At 37.9% G+C, this 14,465-nt stretch overlaps 1 protein-coding gene across 1 annotated transcript in view; it reads right to left on the reverse strand.

Moving 5' to 3' along the window:
- LOC140146379 (uncharacterized) overlaps positions 1-14,465 on the reverse strand; it is a 91,375-nt gene that overhangs the window by 33,352 nt on the left and 43,558 nt on the right. Inside the window, 3 exon segments of the mRNA XM_072168212.1 lie at positions 2,990-3,152; positions 9,295-9,392; positions 9,870-10,051. Of these exon segments, the coding sequence (XP_072024313.1) occupies positions 2,990-3,152; positions 9,295-9,392; positions 9,870-10,051 (443 nt within the window).

The raw sequence follows: 14,465 nt of genomic DNA on the forward strand, positions 1-14,465 counted from the left end.
TGCATAGAGATTGTATTCATATGTCCCTAATATTTGTCCGACATGTTTCTCATTTTAGTCCAGTCAAACACCAATCTTTAATCCTATTGTTGAAGAGGATAATAAGCTTATACTTATGTATATCATTAGTAAAAAGCTTAAGTCTCTGTTTGCTTTGGCTAAATCCTGTTCCAAGTGGTGGGTTAACCAACAATTAACAATGAGAGGACATTCCTGAACCTCGTTCTGTTGGGGATGATTTGAAGTGACCGCCAATTATGACCATTTGATATTTAATACCAGCAATGTGGAAAAAGAAATAATGTAGTGCCAAAATAATGTACCCTTTTACTGAAGGAGCAAAGTTTAACAAGTTATAACTCCGCTTCTGGATATCGTCAAATGATATAACATTGTAAAGCTTATGATATATATTTTCTAAACACGGAAGAAAACAAATTTGACCAGGGGCCGACTTTACGAGCGTTTCGACCTGGACGGTCACATATGTGTGCACAATGAGCAAAGACTGCTGAGTGAAACTAGCACACATCCATGCATCACCACCACACCAGCCCTTATCACTTCTCACCATGTACAATCAAGTGCTCAATCAATATGCAACTTTAAAAATCCCGGGCATTCTACGGTACCATTTAAGCGATTTTAATCTCTTAAGCTTTTAGGAACAAGTTTCAGCTGATTTAAAAATCAACTGAAATTTTTTCCTTACAAAAAGAGCACTAACTGATCTAGCGAAAATGTTCCGGGTTAGGAGAAAATAGTGTAGTGTTGAGGCTTTTAATTAATGTATTTGTAATTTATTTTATCTGATTTTCAGTGCCAGTTTTGTAAGATCTTCCTGTAGGACATGGGGTTCGAGAGACCAGATCTTGTGTCCCTTGACTAATGATCAACCTAATTAGGGTTTAAACCTGGTCTGTCATTTTTTTAAGAAAACAAAATACTTGTTTATGGTGCTTGTTCACCGATGATACCCTTTGTCAATGACAAGTGCCCCACTCCCTGCATAAAATTCCTAAGAGATCTGAAACCTCTATTCTGATTGGTTACTCATGATGACTTTACCATGTAATTAACCAATCATGGACTCTGTACAGAAGGCAGTAGTCCCATGGGGCTAAGCGTTATAATTAGGTTGAATCAGTAAAGCCAAACAAAGACTTAAGACAAAATCTTGCTGTGTGAATGACTCAGACTGTGGCTACTTCCAAGAATAGCTGCACTTCCTTTACTCAGTAATACGCACACCCCGGGCACACTAGTAACTCTTGGCTTGTATCCATATAAATAGCATACATCTACATGTGATGAGATATAATTTACCTTATAGTCTACATCACATGCTTCAAACTTATAAGAAGTTACCTCGCTGCAAAAGACTGGGAAGGAGAATAATTTCCTTTGGTTCAATTCTATCTATTTATTTCCATTTTAAAACATCTAAAGATCTTCATGTGATGAAATTAACTTTCTTATATAATGCGTAAAGAAATAAAATCATGAAATATTTAATCTCATGTCCTAAAATTGCCCAAGAAGGTTGGGCCAATGAATCCTGTACTGTACGTACCTGAGTGTGCAACTACCCATGTGCATGCCAAGTTATTTTTGTGTACGACAATCAAGCATGAAATTTGCTTTATATATAGGAAACAGTAGTTACAGAGGAAATGTTTCACTTCTGTATTCAATGTAAACTTTCTTTCAGGACACACAAATTAGGTCATGTGGGCTACTGTGAAGCGGGATTTTTTTTTATAATAATGGGTCGTGAGGGTAATAGAATCTATAGTAAGCAGAGCTGCCAACATTGGAATATGTAAATGCAGAAGATTTCTGCGAAGTGTGAACAAAGTTTAGGATGTGGCGCTCTTGTGCCAAGGCCAGCATCAGCCCTTGTGTGGGATCAGCGCCCCGGAAAGCTCCTGATGTTAGCTTTTTGAGACCCTTAAAAATGCCTTTCCAAGGCTACTCAACCTTTTTGTTTTACAAAAGGACAGGACAGTGGGCGTATAATTTATTTTGTTTTTAGCCACATGGCTGTAAATGCAGAAGATTTAGCCAGATGGCTGCAAATGCAGAAGATTTAATATGTTTTGCAGAAGACAGAAGATTGTCAGCAAATGAGGAAGTCTCCTGCAGGATCAAGAAGGGTTGGCAGCTCTGATTTAATAGTAATCATATTCTCAGTACTTCCTCTACAGTCATGGATTTTCTTGCAATTGATGCACGTGATGTAGACTATGCAAGCGTCGCCAACATTCGGGCACTACCCTGATTGGAACCGACCGTAACAAGATCCTTAGGGCTCTTTTTGAAATTCCCTTACACAGGAAGGTGTGCGCCATCCTGCAGCTTTCCTGTGCTAGCCTTCTTTTGTTAAAATCCTCTGTGATTATAACACTGCAATTAGCCACTTCACTGACTTAAATTAGGAGCGCGCTTTCCTAAGGCGCGCGCTTAGCGAGGGGAATCCTGCCTTCTTTCTGTGTGAAAGCGTGGTAGGGTATTTCAATATGAGCCCTTATGGGTCACCTGCTCCGCCTTTTTTAGATTTTATTTGATTTTTTATCAAATTAAGAGTGCCCTATTTTATAATATTCTAAACAAGGAACACCAAAATGGGCTCTTACAGTCACAATACATACACCCCCATGGAATACATAACCATAATCTTCCACACCGCTGAAATTCAAATGAGGTTAACTAAATGGGAGATTCTATTTGAAATCCACACCCTCTGTGTGCTAGATTACTGTAACATCTTCCAATAGAGGGTGTATGTATTTTAACCAGAATAGCCCATTATGCATACATTATACCAATAACACCACAATGTCACCACCACTGACTACCAACACAACATCGATGCACCAGATGCGTAGAGCAAACAGAAGAACCACCGACAAAAAGCTACAGAGGGCGCTGTGCACATGACCGGAGGGGGGAAAATTGGCAAACTTTAAAACCCCACCTGTGATCGTACCTCCTACGTATGGACCGGCAACGACATCGGCTGCACACCCGCATGTTGGGGGTCACCTCGTGCTCGCTGACGCCAAACATGTCGCAGTTGGTCTTGTTGACGGGCCGCGTTAGGCTGTAGTTGTCCAACGGGTTCTTGCACAGGGAGCAGGTGGTCGGAGATTCTGGATGGGAAAAACGGAAAAATATTTGTCAGAAATGTATGGTTATAAAATTACTATTACTATATATTCGATCAAATTAGCGCCCCCACTGCTTAAATCAATCACTGTTGAGGGTGCTTATTTAAAATGATGAAATACAAGTTAAAATTGGGAATTTATAATCAATAAAATTACAGTGCATCTAAAAACACAATCATTAAAACATAAGCCAGACATTTGAGCTGGTAATTTTATTTCGACATTCTACAGAATTTGAATTGTAAAGGTGCATTGAAAAAGGGGGGGGGGACTTTACAGTTGTCACTTGATAAATCCCATAGGGGTGCTTAATACTTGCGGGAGGGGTGCTAATTAGGGCGAATAAGAAACCATTGCCCATACAGTAGATTTCATGCACAATGTACAGATATACTTTTTACAACAAAAAGAAAAAAGAACTAAAATTTTTAGGTGTTTTTGGGAAAAAATGTATATCTTCAATACAAAAGGTCAAAATTTTCAAATGGATGGCTTTTCATCCCAGCTACATACACTTTAAGTACATATCATTAGATTTATAAAGTTAACTTCGAGGATGGTTAAATATCAAAAATATAAAACATATCAATTTTTAATAATTCAAAATAAAATCAAAATCATTTGATATCAGAAGGGCATTTCTCGTATTCAGAATGCAATTTGGTCTTATGTGTACAAAAATACTGTGCAAAGATGGGTGACCGACCCCTTAAGAAATAAGGGGTATCTTATACATCCAAATAATATGTCCTTTGCAGGAAAAAAAAAAACATAAGTGAAGTTGTTTATATAAAGCTAGAGCAAGTACTTATACCCACAACACAAGTGACAGCAGGTTTCCTATAATAATTTTTTATTATCAAGTTGATTTGTGTTTAATTATTTTCCCCTTTTTTATGCATTTTCTACAACTTATGAAACCTTTCAAAAATCATATTAAATCTTTGGAATATATTTTGTTGAGCAGACCCCTTTGCTACAGTCTAGTAGTAAAGATTCTATACATACATCCCAGGGCCTACCATGGCTATTAATAGTGACTCTAAATCATATGGCTTCATACCTACAGTCTACAAAATGTAGTAGTGAGGTTTCTATACTAGCATAGCTATTAACGGCAAGACCGAATCTCACTGCTTCATACCTACAGTCTAGTAGGAAGGATTTTTTGCATACATCCCAGGGCCTATTAACCCTAACACTGACAGGGCTTTTTGGTGCCGGTAAAGGATAGAAGGAAGTTTTAAAGGAAGAAAATGAACAAAGAAGTTCTCTGTTCCCCTCAGGATTCGGACCTTGGACCCCTTGTGTGCCGGCGACCAGTAAAGGTGTTTCGCTGGCCCAGCTAGTGAAACTGGGCATATATGACTTTAATAGGGTGATGGCGTCAACGCATTACTTGGGATGCATGCATAGTACACACTGTGTGTATGCATTGCATACACACAGTGGCTTTGCTCCGTAAGAATTTTTAGTGTTAGGGTTAATAGCAAGACTAAATCACATAGATTCATACTTAGTTGTCAAGATTAACCTTCCTAATGCTAAAACCAGTGCCAAGATTAACCTTCCTATTGCTAAAACCAGTGCCAAGATTAACCTTCCTAATGCTAAAACTAGTGCCAAGATTAACCTTCATAATGCTAAAACAAGTGCAAAGATTAACCTTCGTAATGCTGAAACCAGTGCCAATACAACACAAATCTCCAAACATTGTTCATAAAGATGAGCATTGTTGTCAAGGGTTTACATGTGCGCAGAGAGTTTAGTTGACTAGTGGTCCAAACTTTCACCGAGACACCCTGTGCTACCGTGTCATCAAACGACTGGTCTATTTTGTAAGTTAGTTTTCAAGCCATATATATTTTTGTGCTTTTTTGCATTTTATGCAGCTACTGCAAATAACAACCCATAAATATATTCCTTCTGTGTCTAAATCAGTGTAAGAAAGCCTAACATCTTGAAGGGTAGGAGGCTTTTCCAGTTAAATCCACCCCCCCCCCACAGAATATGTGACCATCCTCCACAACTGAGCCCGGATGTCGCCAGTGCCACTATTGAGATATGCTCCATTGAACTTAACAATAAACAATAGGAAACAAAGGATTTATTGACTGCTTTATTGATTTTTCACTACTTAAATGTCAAGCACTATAGACATGATATACATCATTTTAAAGCTAATTTCAAGCAGAATATTTTGGTTGAATATCTCAAAAATTATGATTGGCAACTTCAGGGCTCAGTTGTGCTGGATGGTCACATATATGACCTTGTCCTTCCACACAGTGAGTGTTACTTTCAAACGGGTCACCTGAATAAGCAACTCCATTTGAAATATACACATGTCTCTGTATGGGAGATTAAGGTCATGTCTTCCAACAGGGGGTCTATGGATTTGAACTGGAATACCCAAATTTAAATACAAATCAAACAGTTAATTTCATTCAATTAATCTTTATTTAAAAACAAAGGAACATTGTGCAAAGCGTGAACAATTAATCTTGTAAAAATTTTCACTTTGACACTATGCAGGTAACAAATGATTACTGTAGAAGTGGATATTTTCGTGGTACTTTTATTTTCATGCTTTTCGCGTTCCAAGCTTCTACCGCGAAAATAACAGCACATGAATATATTCCTTTTGTGTATAGGTACATACGGAAACAGAGAATCGCAAATTTGAACAGCGGGAAAAAGTTCAAAATGGGCAAAGCACGAAAAATTAATCACATGAAAATTTCCACTTTTACAGTACACAGAAACAGCATCTTGTTTGACTCAAAAGATTGTGTCCCATGTGAATGACAAGGATGGGGTCACCAGCCTTGAGGTCACCGTTTATGGCTATAAATAGCAAGTTGGTTGTTTTGGTTTGTAGTATCAGGCGTACGGATCTTGTGTGGTTGCCACTGGCACGCAACTTTAGTATCAGCACACTTGTCTCAGATTATTTGTCGTGGATGAAATAATAAACATGTTCAAATATGTAGGGATAATGACCTTGCTCATCATATTAAATATGTGGGCTTTTCTTACAATTGAAATGCGAAACAGCAGTACACTTGCTTTCAGAGAGGTATGCTCTGATCGATGCACAGCCCTGTTAATGAGTGACTTAAACATGGCTTTGTGTCCCTTCATGAGCGTCGCTCTGCGCAAAGCAAAGCCGGCTCATAATAGGCCAGATTACGATTGCATAATGATTGAATCAGCCAATCGGAACCGCACTTCTGTGTTCACCAAGTCATTCAAAGCGAGGACAAGATATAGTTTCCCACATTCAAAGTGAGGACATTTTGGCATAGCGAGGACAAAATCCCAGTCCTCACTTTGTGAACAGGTGCACAGGATGACACTCTTTCTGTAGGGGGTATAGGGGGGGTATGGGTGAATTCCTCTCTTTGTATGTGCTATTCGGAGATGTCCTCGCTGTGAAAAATGTCCTCACTTTGAATGTGTGAAACTCACTCTTGTCCTCGCTTTGAATGCTGGGACAGACACACTTTTATACCTATACACACGCTTTTACACACACGTCCTCTCTTTGAATGCCCGCGTACGTAGGGGTGTGTTTATAATGTGTATGCTCTATGTAAACAAATGTTTTTCTCTGTAAGCAAGTACAGCAGCTCAAAAGAAGGAGTATATGTACATTAATATTTCTAGTACTCAATTGGTGGATGTTGGAACAAGCATAAAGAAGCAATAGAATTCTGCCCCCCCCCCAACTATGGGCTCAATTTGTGAACAGTTGAACATGACCTTAATCTCCCACACAGGGGTGTAGATTTCAAATGGAGCTACATTTGAAATTCACACTCCCTGTGTGGGTGATTATGGCTATGTCGTCCATAGGGGGTGTATGGATTTCAACAGTAACAGCCCATTGAAATACATTTTCTATAAACAAGTTTCTTTCATTACCGTGGAAGTGATGCTGTATTGAATGATGACAATACACACCATAGCATGCTCAATTTATGAAAATATTTGGCTGCATAAATTTCTTGTACTGCCAAGAAAAGGTCTTTGTCACTACTTATAACACATTAAAACGAAATAACTGACGAAATGCTCAATTTGTGAACATAATTAGCCGCATAAATTCCTGCTACTGCCAAGAAAGGACTTTGTCGCTACTTATAATATAGGCTACCACGTTAAAAACAAATGAGGAAAAGTTAGTAGTAGCTGCAAAAATTTGTGAAAATAATTGGCCACATAAATTCCTTCTACTGCCAAGAAAGGTCTTTGTCGCTACTTATAATTATATAGCATGTTAAAAACAAATATAAACTGACGAAAGTTCGTTGCTGCAAAAATTAATTTGCCATTCCTGAGGAAGTGTTAATCAGTGATTGGAGACTTGACATTATCCAGGGTATAGCTTGTCAGGTCAAGGTAGGGGTAGACCTGCCTGCCTGCTTGCTTGCCTACGAGAGAGGTAATGACTCATTACTATGTCATGGAGGGTCTAGTCTCCCACACATGCAATTATATTTATAGCAGGAGTGAAGGGGATGTTTATATTGCCTACATAACAGTATGGAAAACTATTTGGTGTAAAAGTAGAGTTAAAGACGGTATAAAGCTGTTGATGGATTGAACTTGATGCTTGTCATCAGGCCGTGTGTCCTGAACTCGCCACCCTTAGCGTTACATGACAAATATTATGAATTTTTACACCAACCGGGTTTCTAATTAAATTATCTCGACAGTCATCAACCCTAAATTAGCAAAAGTATACATTTTTGGAAAGCTGAAGGCATAAGCAATTCAAATATATACATTTCAACTCATTATACAGGGTGACCGGCAAGTTATACAGGGTGGAATAAAAAAGATTTTGATAAAAATGGGCCACTCAATGCATTGCTTATTACCAACTTACAGTAATAAACTGGAAGTAAACAACCTGCATTTGGTTAGAGGATATGGAGAGCCAACTGACTTTGGAAGAAACCAAAATCACAGCTGTTTGGTAATCTCGGGATATAGGGTGTCCCAAAGTATGTTAGATTTTTTTACAATTCAACATATTTGTAACCTAAACATTTTCCCCCTAACCCATACAGAAAAAATATGTCCATATTTATATTCCTCATCAAATTTCCTTCAGATGATAGGATAAGTAATTAAAACTTTACAGTAACTTTTAGATTTTGAAGACATCTGCATTACTTACTACAGTGTTTAATATGACAACAGGTAGTTTTGTATGGAAAAGTTTGTATTTTCTAGAAACCAATCATAAATGATTAAAAACAATTAGTAGAATTGTTTAGCTGTAAGGCCATGAGTCTTTTAGATGCTAAATAGAGTCCAAATCCAATTTAGAGCCTTTACAGAAGCAGATTATGCACTAAAAATACCAATCCCATAGAGTTTGTGTGTACCACATCCCCCACCACCGCCACCCTGTCCATTCTGAATTCTATGAAGTACAGTGTCAATATTAAAAAAGCGAAAGTATTTCTTTTTACAGGGTTGAAAGTGCATTTTATTTAGCAATAAAATGAGACCACAAGCATGACAATAACTTCTTGCTTGACAGAGATATCATCATTTGTTTTGAGTTGACTTTGGCAAAATGTAACGTCGCCACCTTTTTTTGGTGGCGAGCTCAAGACACACGACCATCATACTTTTACATAAAATGCTTCAAGTTTTTTAAGGGCTCAAATAGCAATGTTTGCACAGTATTTTTTTTCTGGGAAATAAGAGCACATCAGGCATATCAAATTGCATTCTGAATACGAGAGATGTCCTTCTAATATCAAATAATTTTTTGAAATTTGCGATATAAATACAAATTTTAATCATAATTTGGTAATTCTGGGTCAGTGATTATTTTCGCTCCTCACTGGTTTTTTTTTTCCAATTTCTTTAACCCCATGAGAACTACCTGCCGATTGGCCAAAAAAAGTTTTCATTATCAATTGGCCCAATCAGAAACATTGTTAGAATAATTTCACCACGCAAAAAAATTGGGCGAATTATTTGCAGAACTCCATTCTGATTGGTGATTTAAGTGAAGATATCATGAAATTGACCAATCAGAGGCAATGTTAGATCGGCAGGTAGTAATCAGAGGGTTAAAGTATCCAATCAACTAACTCACCTGCTCCATTCCCACCCATGTTGCCATCATTGCCACCTTCATCCTCCTTTCCCTTCTCCTCTCCTGCAGGCTTCATGTCTTTGTTACTACTTGATCCCCTGTCAAAAAAAAAAAAAAAAAAAAACATTTGCGTAACATTTTTGTCTACAAATGAAAACTTTGCGGGATTTAGCACACCATAATTCATCAAAAATTCCAAGATTTTTGCAACAAGCATAATGAAGTGTACAAATGACAAGTCAGTAATTCTATTACTTGTTCGTACAATTGGCTCGAGTGATGCTGTCAAATTTTGAAACCCTGGTCAGCATAGGCACGCTAGCAATCGATACTGGATAGCAATTTACACTTTGAACAAGGCCCGACATCAGGGTTAGCGGTGACCTGCTGAGTCCGAGGGTCAAAATTGGCAAATAAAGGTGTCCAGGTATCTAATTCTACACAGACCTACAAACTTCAAGGGCCCAAATCACGGGGACCTGCCAAATCATAGGCCTGTCCCTGCGGGTACGATATTTGTGTCAACTTCCAAATTAAGAATTGACATCCTTTACTAATTTCTGTCCAATACTCACTGGTTGCCAGAGTCGTCCTCTTTTCCCCCATCCTTATCGTCATCATCGTGATTACGATTGATGGTGGTTGTTTGCTTCGCTGGGTAACCCCTTCTTCGTTTCACCTGTGTCTTCCGCAGCACTTCCTTGTAATTGTTCTTCTTTTTGGCCATGTAGTAATACAACACACAGTCGGCTACACCCTGAGGCACACAAAAAATAAAAAATAAAAAATAATGAGCTCTAAATTAACATATTTTGCGACAAAAACATAATGGCCCCCAGTAAGGCCAAAAAAAATATTGTTGTGTTGCCCTCAAGTGGGAAAATGGGAAATTTGGGTCAGACGGTCGGATTTTTTTTTTTTTTTTTTCAAACCTTCAGTTTTTTTTTAAAATCCCCTCATATATTAAATAATGCTTCTTCAATTAGGAAACATTTGTCAATTTTGACTTCTGGATACCTGTTAGACACCAATTAAAGACTAGTCTTTCAATAAAATATTAATTTTAAGTGAAAAACATTGATTTTTTGAACAAATCTGTAAAAATCATCATTCAAAAAAAAAAAAAAAAAAAAAAAAAAATGCCGACCCTGATTTTTCAGGATTTAGGGTTGAGGGCAACACAACAATTTTTTTTTTTTGGCCTAATAGCGGAATGAATTCTGACCATCACTTGGCTCGTCGGATTAGTGTATGTGTGGATGGAGGAGACAAAAACTTCTGGAAGTCTAAGAGGGGAAAGACAACAACAAAACATGAAGAAAATTGTGTGTTCCATCATCATTGTAATGCTAAAAAAAAATCAAAAACTAGTTTTGGTCACACAATCTGAGGTAGCCTAGTAGTTAACATCAGTGGAAAACATATTGTGTTAAATGAATTTAGGTCTTTATATTATCATACTCTATTAATCAAATGTTTCATATGCATGTCTGTGGCTTTATTGGGGGCTGGAAATTTGTGCAAAATATTTTGGTAACACTAAAATAAAATAATGTTAGAATGTTTTAGAGTAAAATATTTTTGAATATTATTAAAACGTTTTATACTTTTATATGCCTTGCCATTTAAAGGGGGGTAACCCTATTGGTTTTGGATATGGATTGTCTTTAAAATTACATAATAATATCAAATATCGCCTCCTTTATGCTGCTTTGTGAAAAACGAGAGCATTTTCAGCGTAAATGTGAATAAATAGCCAAATTTGCAATCCAATACCTTGGTATCGTGAATTGCATTCTGGGCAGGCAATGACGAATGCTGACATGCTGTACAATGCCCGGCCCGTATTGAACGGAAAATGTTTTTTTTTTTTCGTACCGTTTCAGAAAAAAGGAAACAAAATATATTTCCCCTTGCAATATGTACATTTCAAATGAATATAAAAAAGTTTGGGTAAAATGGAGAGGAAAAAACCCTTCCAAGACCGGGTTTTGAACCGGGTACCTCTCGGGTAAAAAACAAACGCGCTAGTCAATTGAGCTATTTAGCACACCACGCTTACCGTTGCCGTTTTCATAACTATATACGGCGCACCGTCTTGCAGTGACTGATATTTCGTTCATAATTCAGTATCGAAGTTACGTAATGTTACTATGTCAACGGGATCACGCGCTAGAGTAATGAACCACGATCGAAATGATCACCACATAAAGTATATGGCACTTTCGAAGGCATACCAAAGTAGCGTGATCCGGTAACCAAGAGAATTACGTAACCACTTCGATGCTGAATTCCTCCCAGAATTCCAAAGTATTTACCATTGTTTACAAACTGGTATACCTGTAAAAACCGCTGTGATTCATGATTTCTCCGAAATACATCGACTTGGAGCGTCAAATTTCAGGATAGTAATGAGAAAAATAGTATCTATTATGTGATACCAAAACCTCATCAACAATGAAAAAAATCGGGGATGATGCTGTCGATCGGGTTACGGACCTTTAAACGTTTTCTGTCAAAAAAAAGTGTTTGCTGGGAAGGTCGTATCCGGAGTCTGTCCAAATTATTAACTATGGGCAATTGTTCACTCAAGTTTTATTCAATTCAATGGACGATAAACCAGAGGCTGTGTTAATAACACTGTTGAGATACGATTATATTAGACTTTTGGGCCACCCTGTATCTTTCTGCCATGCCGTGGCCTTATTAAGAGCCTGTCCTAATTCTCAAGTGCTGCTCTATCTTCAAGTAGAGGTTAGCAATTAGATTTCCTCTGGGCGGAAACCTCACTACCATCAACATCCTCACGTTCACACCTGACTTTAATTGCTAATTACAAGCAATGATTTGTAAGCAAGGGTGTAACCCCAATGGCTGCCTTCAGTCAGATTTTCCATTGATGTTAATGGGCTACTACACCCTGGCCAATTTTGTGCCTATTTTTGCATTTTTTTCAAAAATAATAGCGCATTGGTGACAAGTAATATTATGTATATTATAGGGGCAAGGACTACCACTACTGCACTGGAAATTTTATTTCAGAACAGAAACCAGTTGTGGAGTTACAGTCAAAAATGAGGGAAAACCAATATTTGATCAACAACTCAATAACTACTTGCCTTGAGTTGCTGAATTTTCATTGCAGTACTTGTATTCCTTGCCCCTATAATATACATATCTTACTTGTCACCAATGCACTATAATTTGTGAGAAAAATGCAAAAATAGGCACAAAATTGGCTAGGGGTGTAGTACCCCCTTAACTACTACCTCAGATTGTGTGACCAACCCCAGTTTTGTGCCTACATTGGTTCTTTAGTTTATTGTGTCTGCCACAGTGCACAGTGATTTTCATCACTTGTTCAACAGGTAAATTAAATAATTCTAGGGCGAGCTATGAATGCTAGTGGCTAGGCGATAAACACACGCGCATATAGCGCAGTACAGGAGAGAGAGCATACATGCACCTTTATTTACCTGAAGTGCACTTTTTATTCCCATTGATCCCTGTTGTTTTTGCAGCTTTAGCACTTCTGTGGGCCTTGAAACAGGGTAAGATTTGGCTATCTAACTTTACCTACTTCTAATGCCTACATTTGCTGTTTTTGCCTCCCCCTCTCCATACAGTCTAGTCTGTATTGTTTCCAACATCAAATCGGTGTACCTTGCTCTTTTTCTTTCCAGTTGTTTGTATATTCAGGGTATCCTCTTGTATCATTTACTAATCCTTGATGTGTTTGTGTCCTCATCCGTTGGATTCACCATTCCCCACTTTGACCAAAATCAGATCTTAAAATTTTATACCATACATTAGTTTACAAAGATGAGAGAGCACACAATTTTCTTCCCGTTTCATTTTTGCTTTTCTTTCCCTCTCAAGGTCTGTTCATGCTTCACTGTATCTGCACTGCGATGAGTTGTTACCCGCATTGCAGTCTCTTCCCAAAATACAGCAGTATCCCAATGAAGTTAAATCCATTTTATCACTTTGCATATTAAAAACACAAACAATATGTTTTGTAGGTCAACCATGAATGATCCTAGCATTTAGTTCTTGGTCCAGGGACGGGCCAGGGACACTCCAAAACAAAAACAAAAACAAAAACAAAAAAATTCTTTTTTTTTTCAATTTTTTTTTTTTTTGAAATCCGAGCACATAAAAAATCTGGAAATCCGGATAAATCCGGAAGTGTGACATCTCTGATTTTAACAGGATATGCAGTTGTGTTGAGTTGCTATAGATTGATATATCGGTTACGTAACGCAGATGCAGTGAAGCGGTAACAGACCTTTAGTCATAAGGCGAGTAAGATGGCAGGAGCCATATTTTTTTCCAGTTTAAGGCATTCAACTAAAAAACTGCAATGTTTGGTACTTTCTTAATATGATTATATTGATCTTAGAGCATTTCCAATTTTCCCTAGGTCTTGCTTGCACTTCTTGAGTTAAAGTCAATAATATATAAAAACAAAAGTTTGGCATACCAACCCCCTCCCCCAGAAAAATCTTACACATGGGGGTGAGAATAACACATATCCTTGTATCAATCAAGCCTTGTCATCAGCGTTCAAAATAAGGCGCATCCTTGCATCAAATACCTGTGAAAGTAGGCGCGGACCTGCAAATTTCCTACGCTACGGGCCCGTGTGACCCGTAAAAACTGAACCAAGCAAAGAACAAAAATAATAGGTCCAGCTCCCTGAGTGCACTTTCACTTTAGTTTCCCATCAAGTTTTCAACCCGGGTTTTCAATTTTCTGCAATCTCCATACCATGATCGCCGTAGCTAATTCTCTCTCTTGAAATTTCAAAGGCAATGGTCTGGGGTCAGACCCTTGAAAATTGGTGAGGACTTTTGAAATTTCAAAGGCAAGTGTCCAGAGGACCCTTGGATTTTTTTTTCTTATTTCGAGGCCTGCTTGTCATCTCCATGCATAAAAGCATAAAAGCAGCAGCTATTGCCTTCATAGCATACCTGCATTCCACAGCCACAATTTGAATCAATGACTGCTATATAGCTTGTTTATCTCTCCTCCCCCCTATTTTGACTTGTGACATTTAACACACATATTTGTAGGTGACAAATTGCTATGATTGGGACCAGATGCTTGTATTATTGGGTGGTTTCCCTCCCGTTTTTTCCCTTTTAAATCAATAACCCCAATTTGAACTT

Source organism: Amphiura filiformis, chromosome 2 (assembly GCF_039555335.1).
Source record: "Amphiura filiformis chromosome 2, Afil_fr2py, whole genome shotgun sequence".
Classification (NCBI taxonomy): Eukaryota; Metazoa; Echinodermata; class Ophiuroidea; order Amphilepidida; family Amphiuridae; genus Amphiura; species Amphiura filiformis.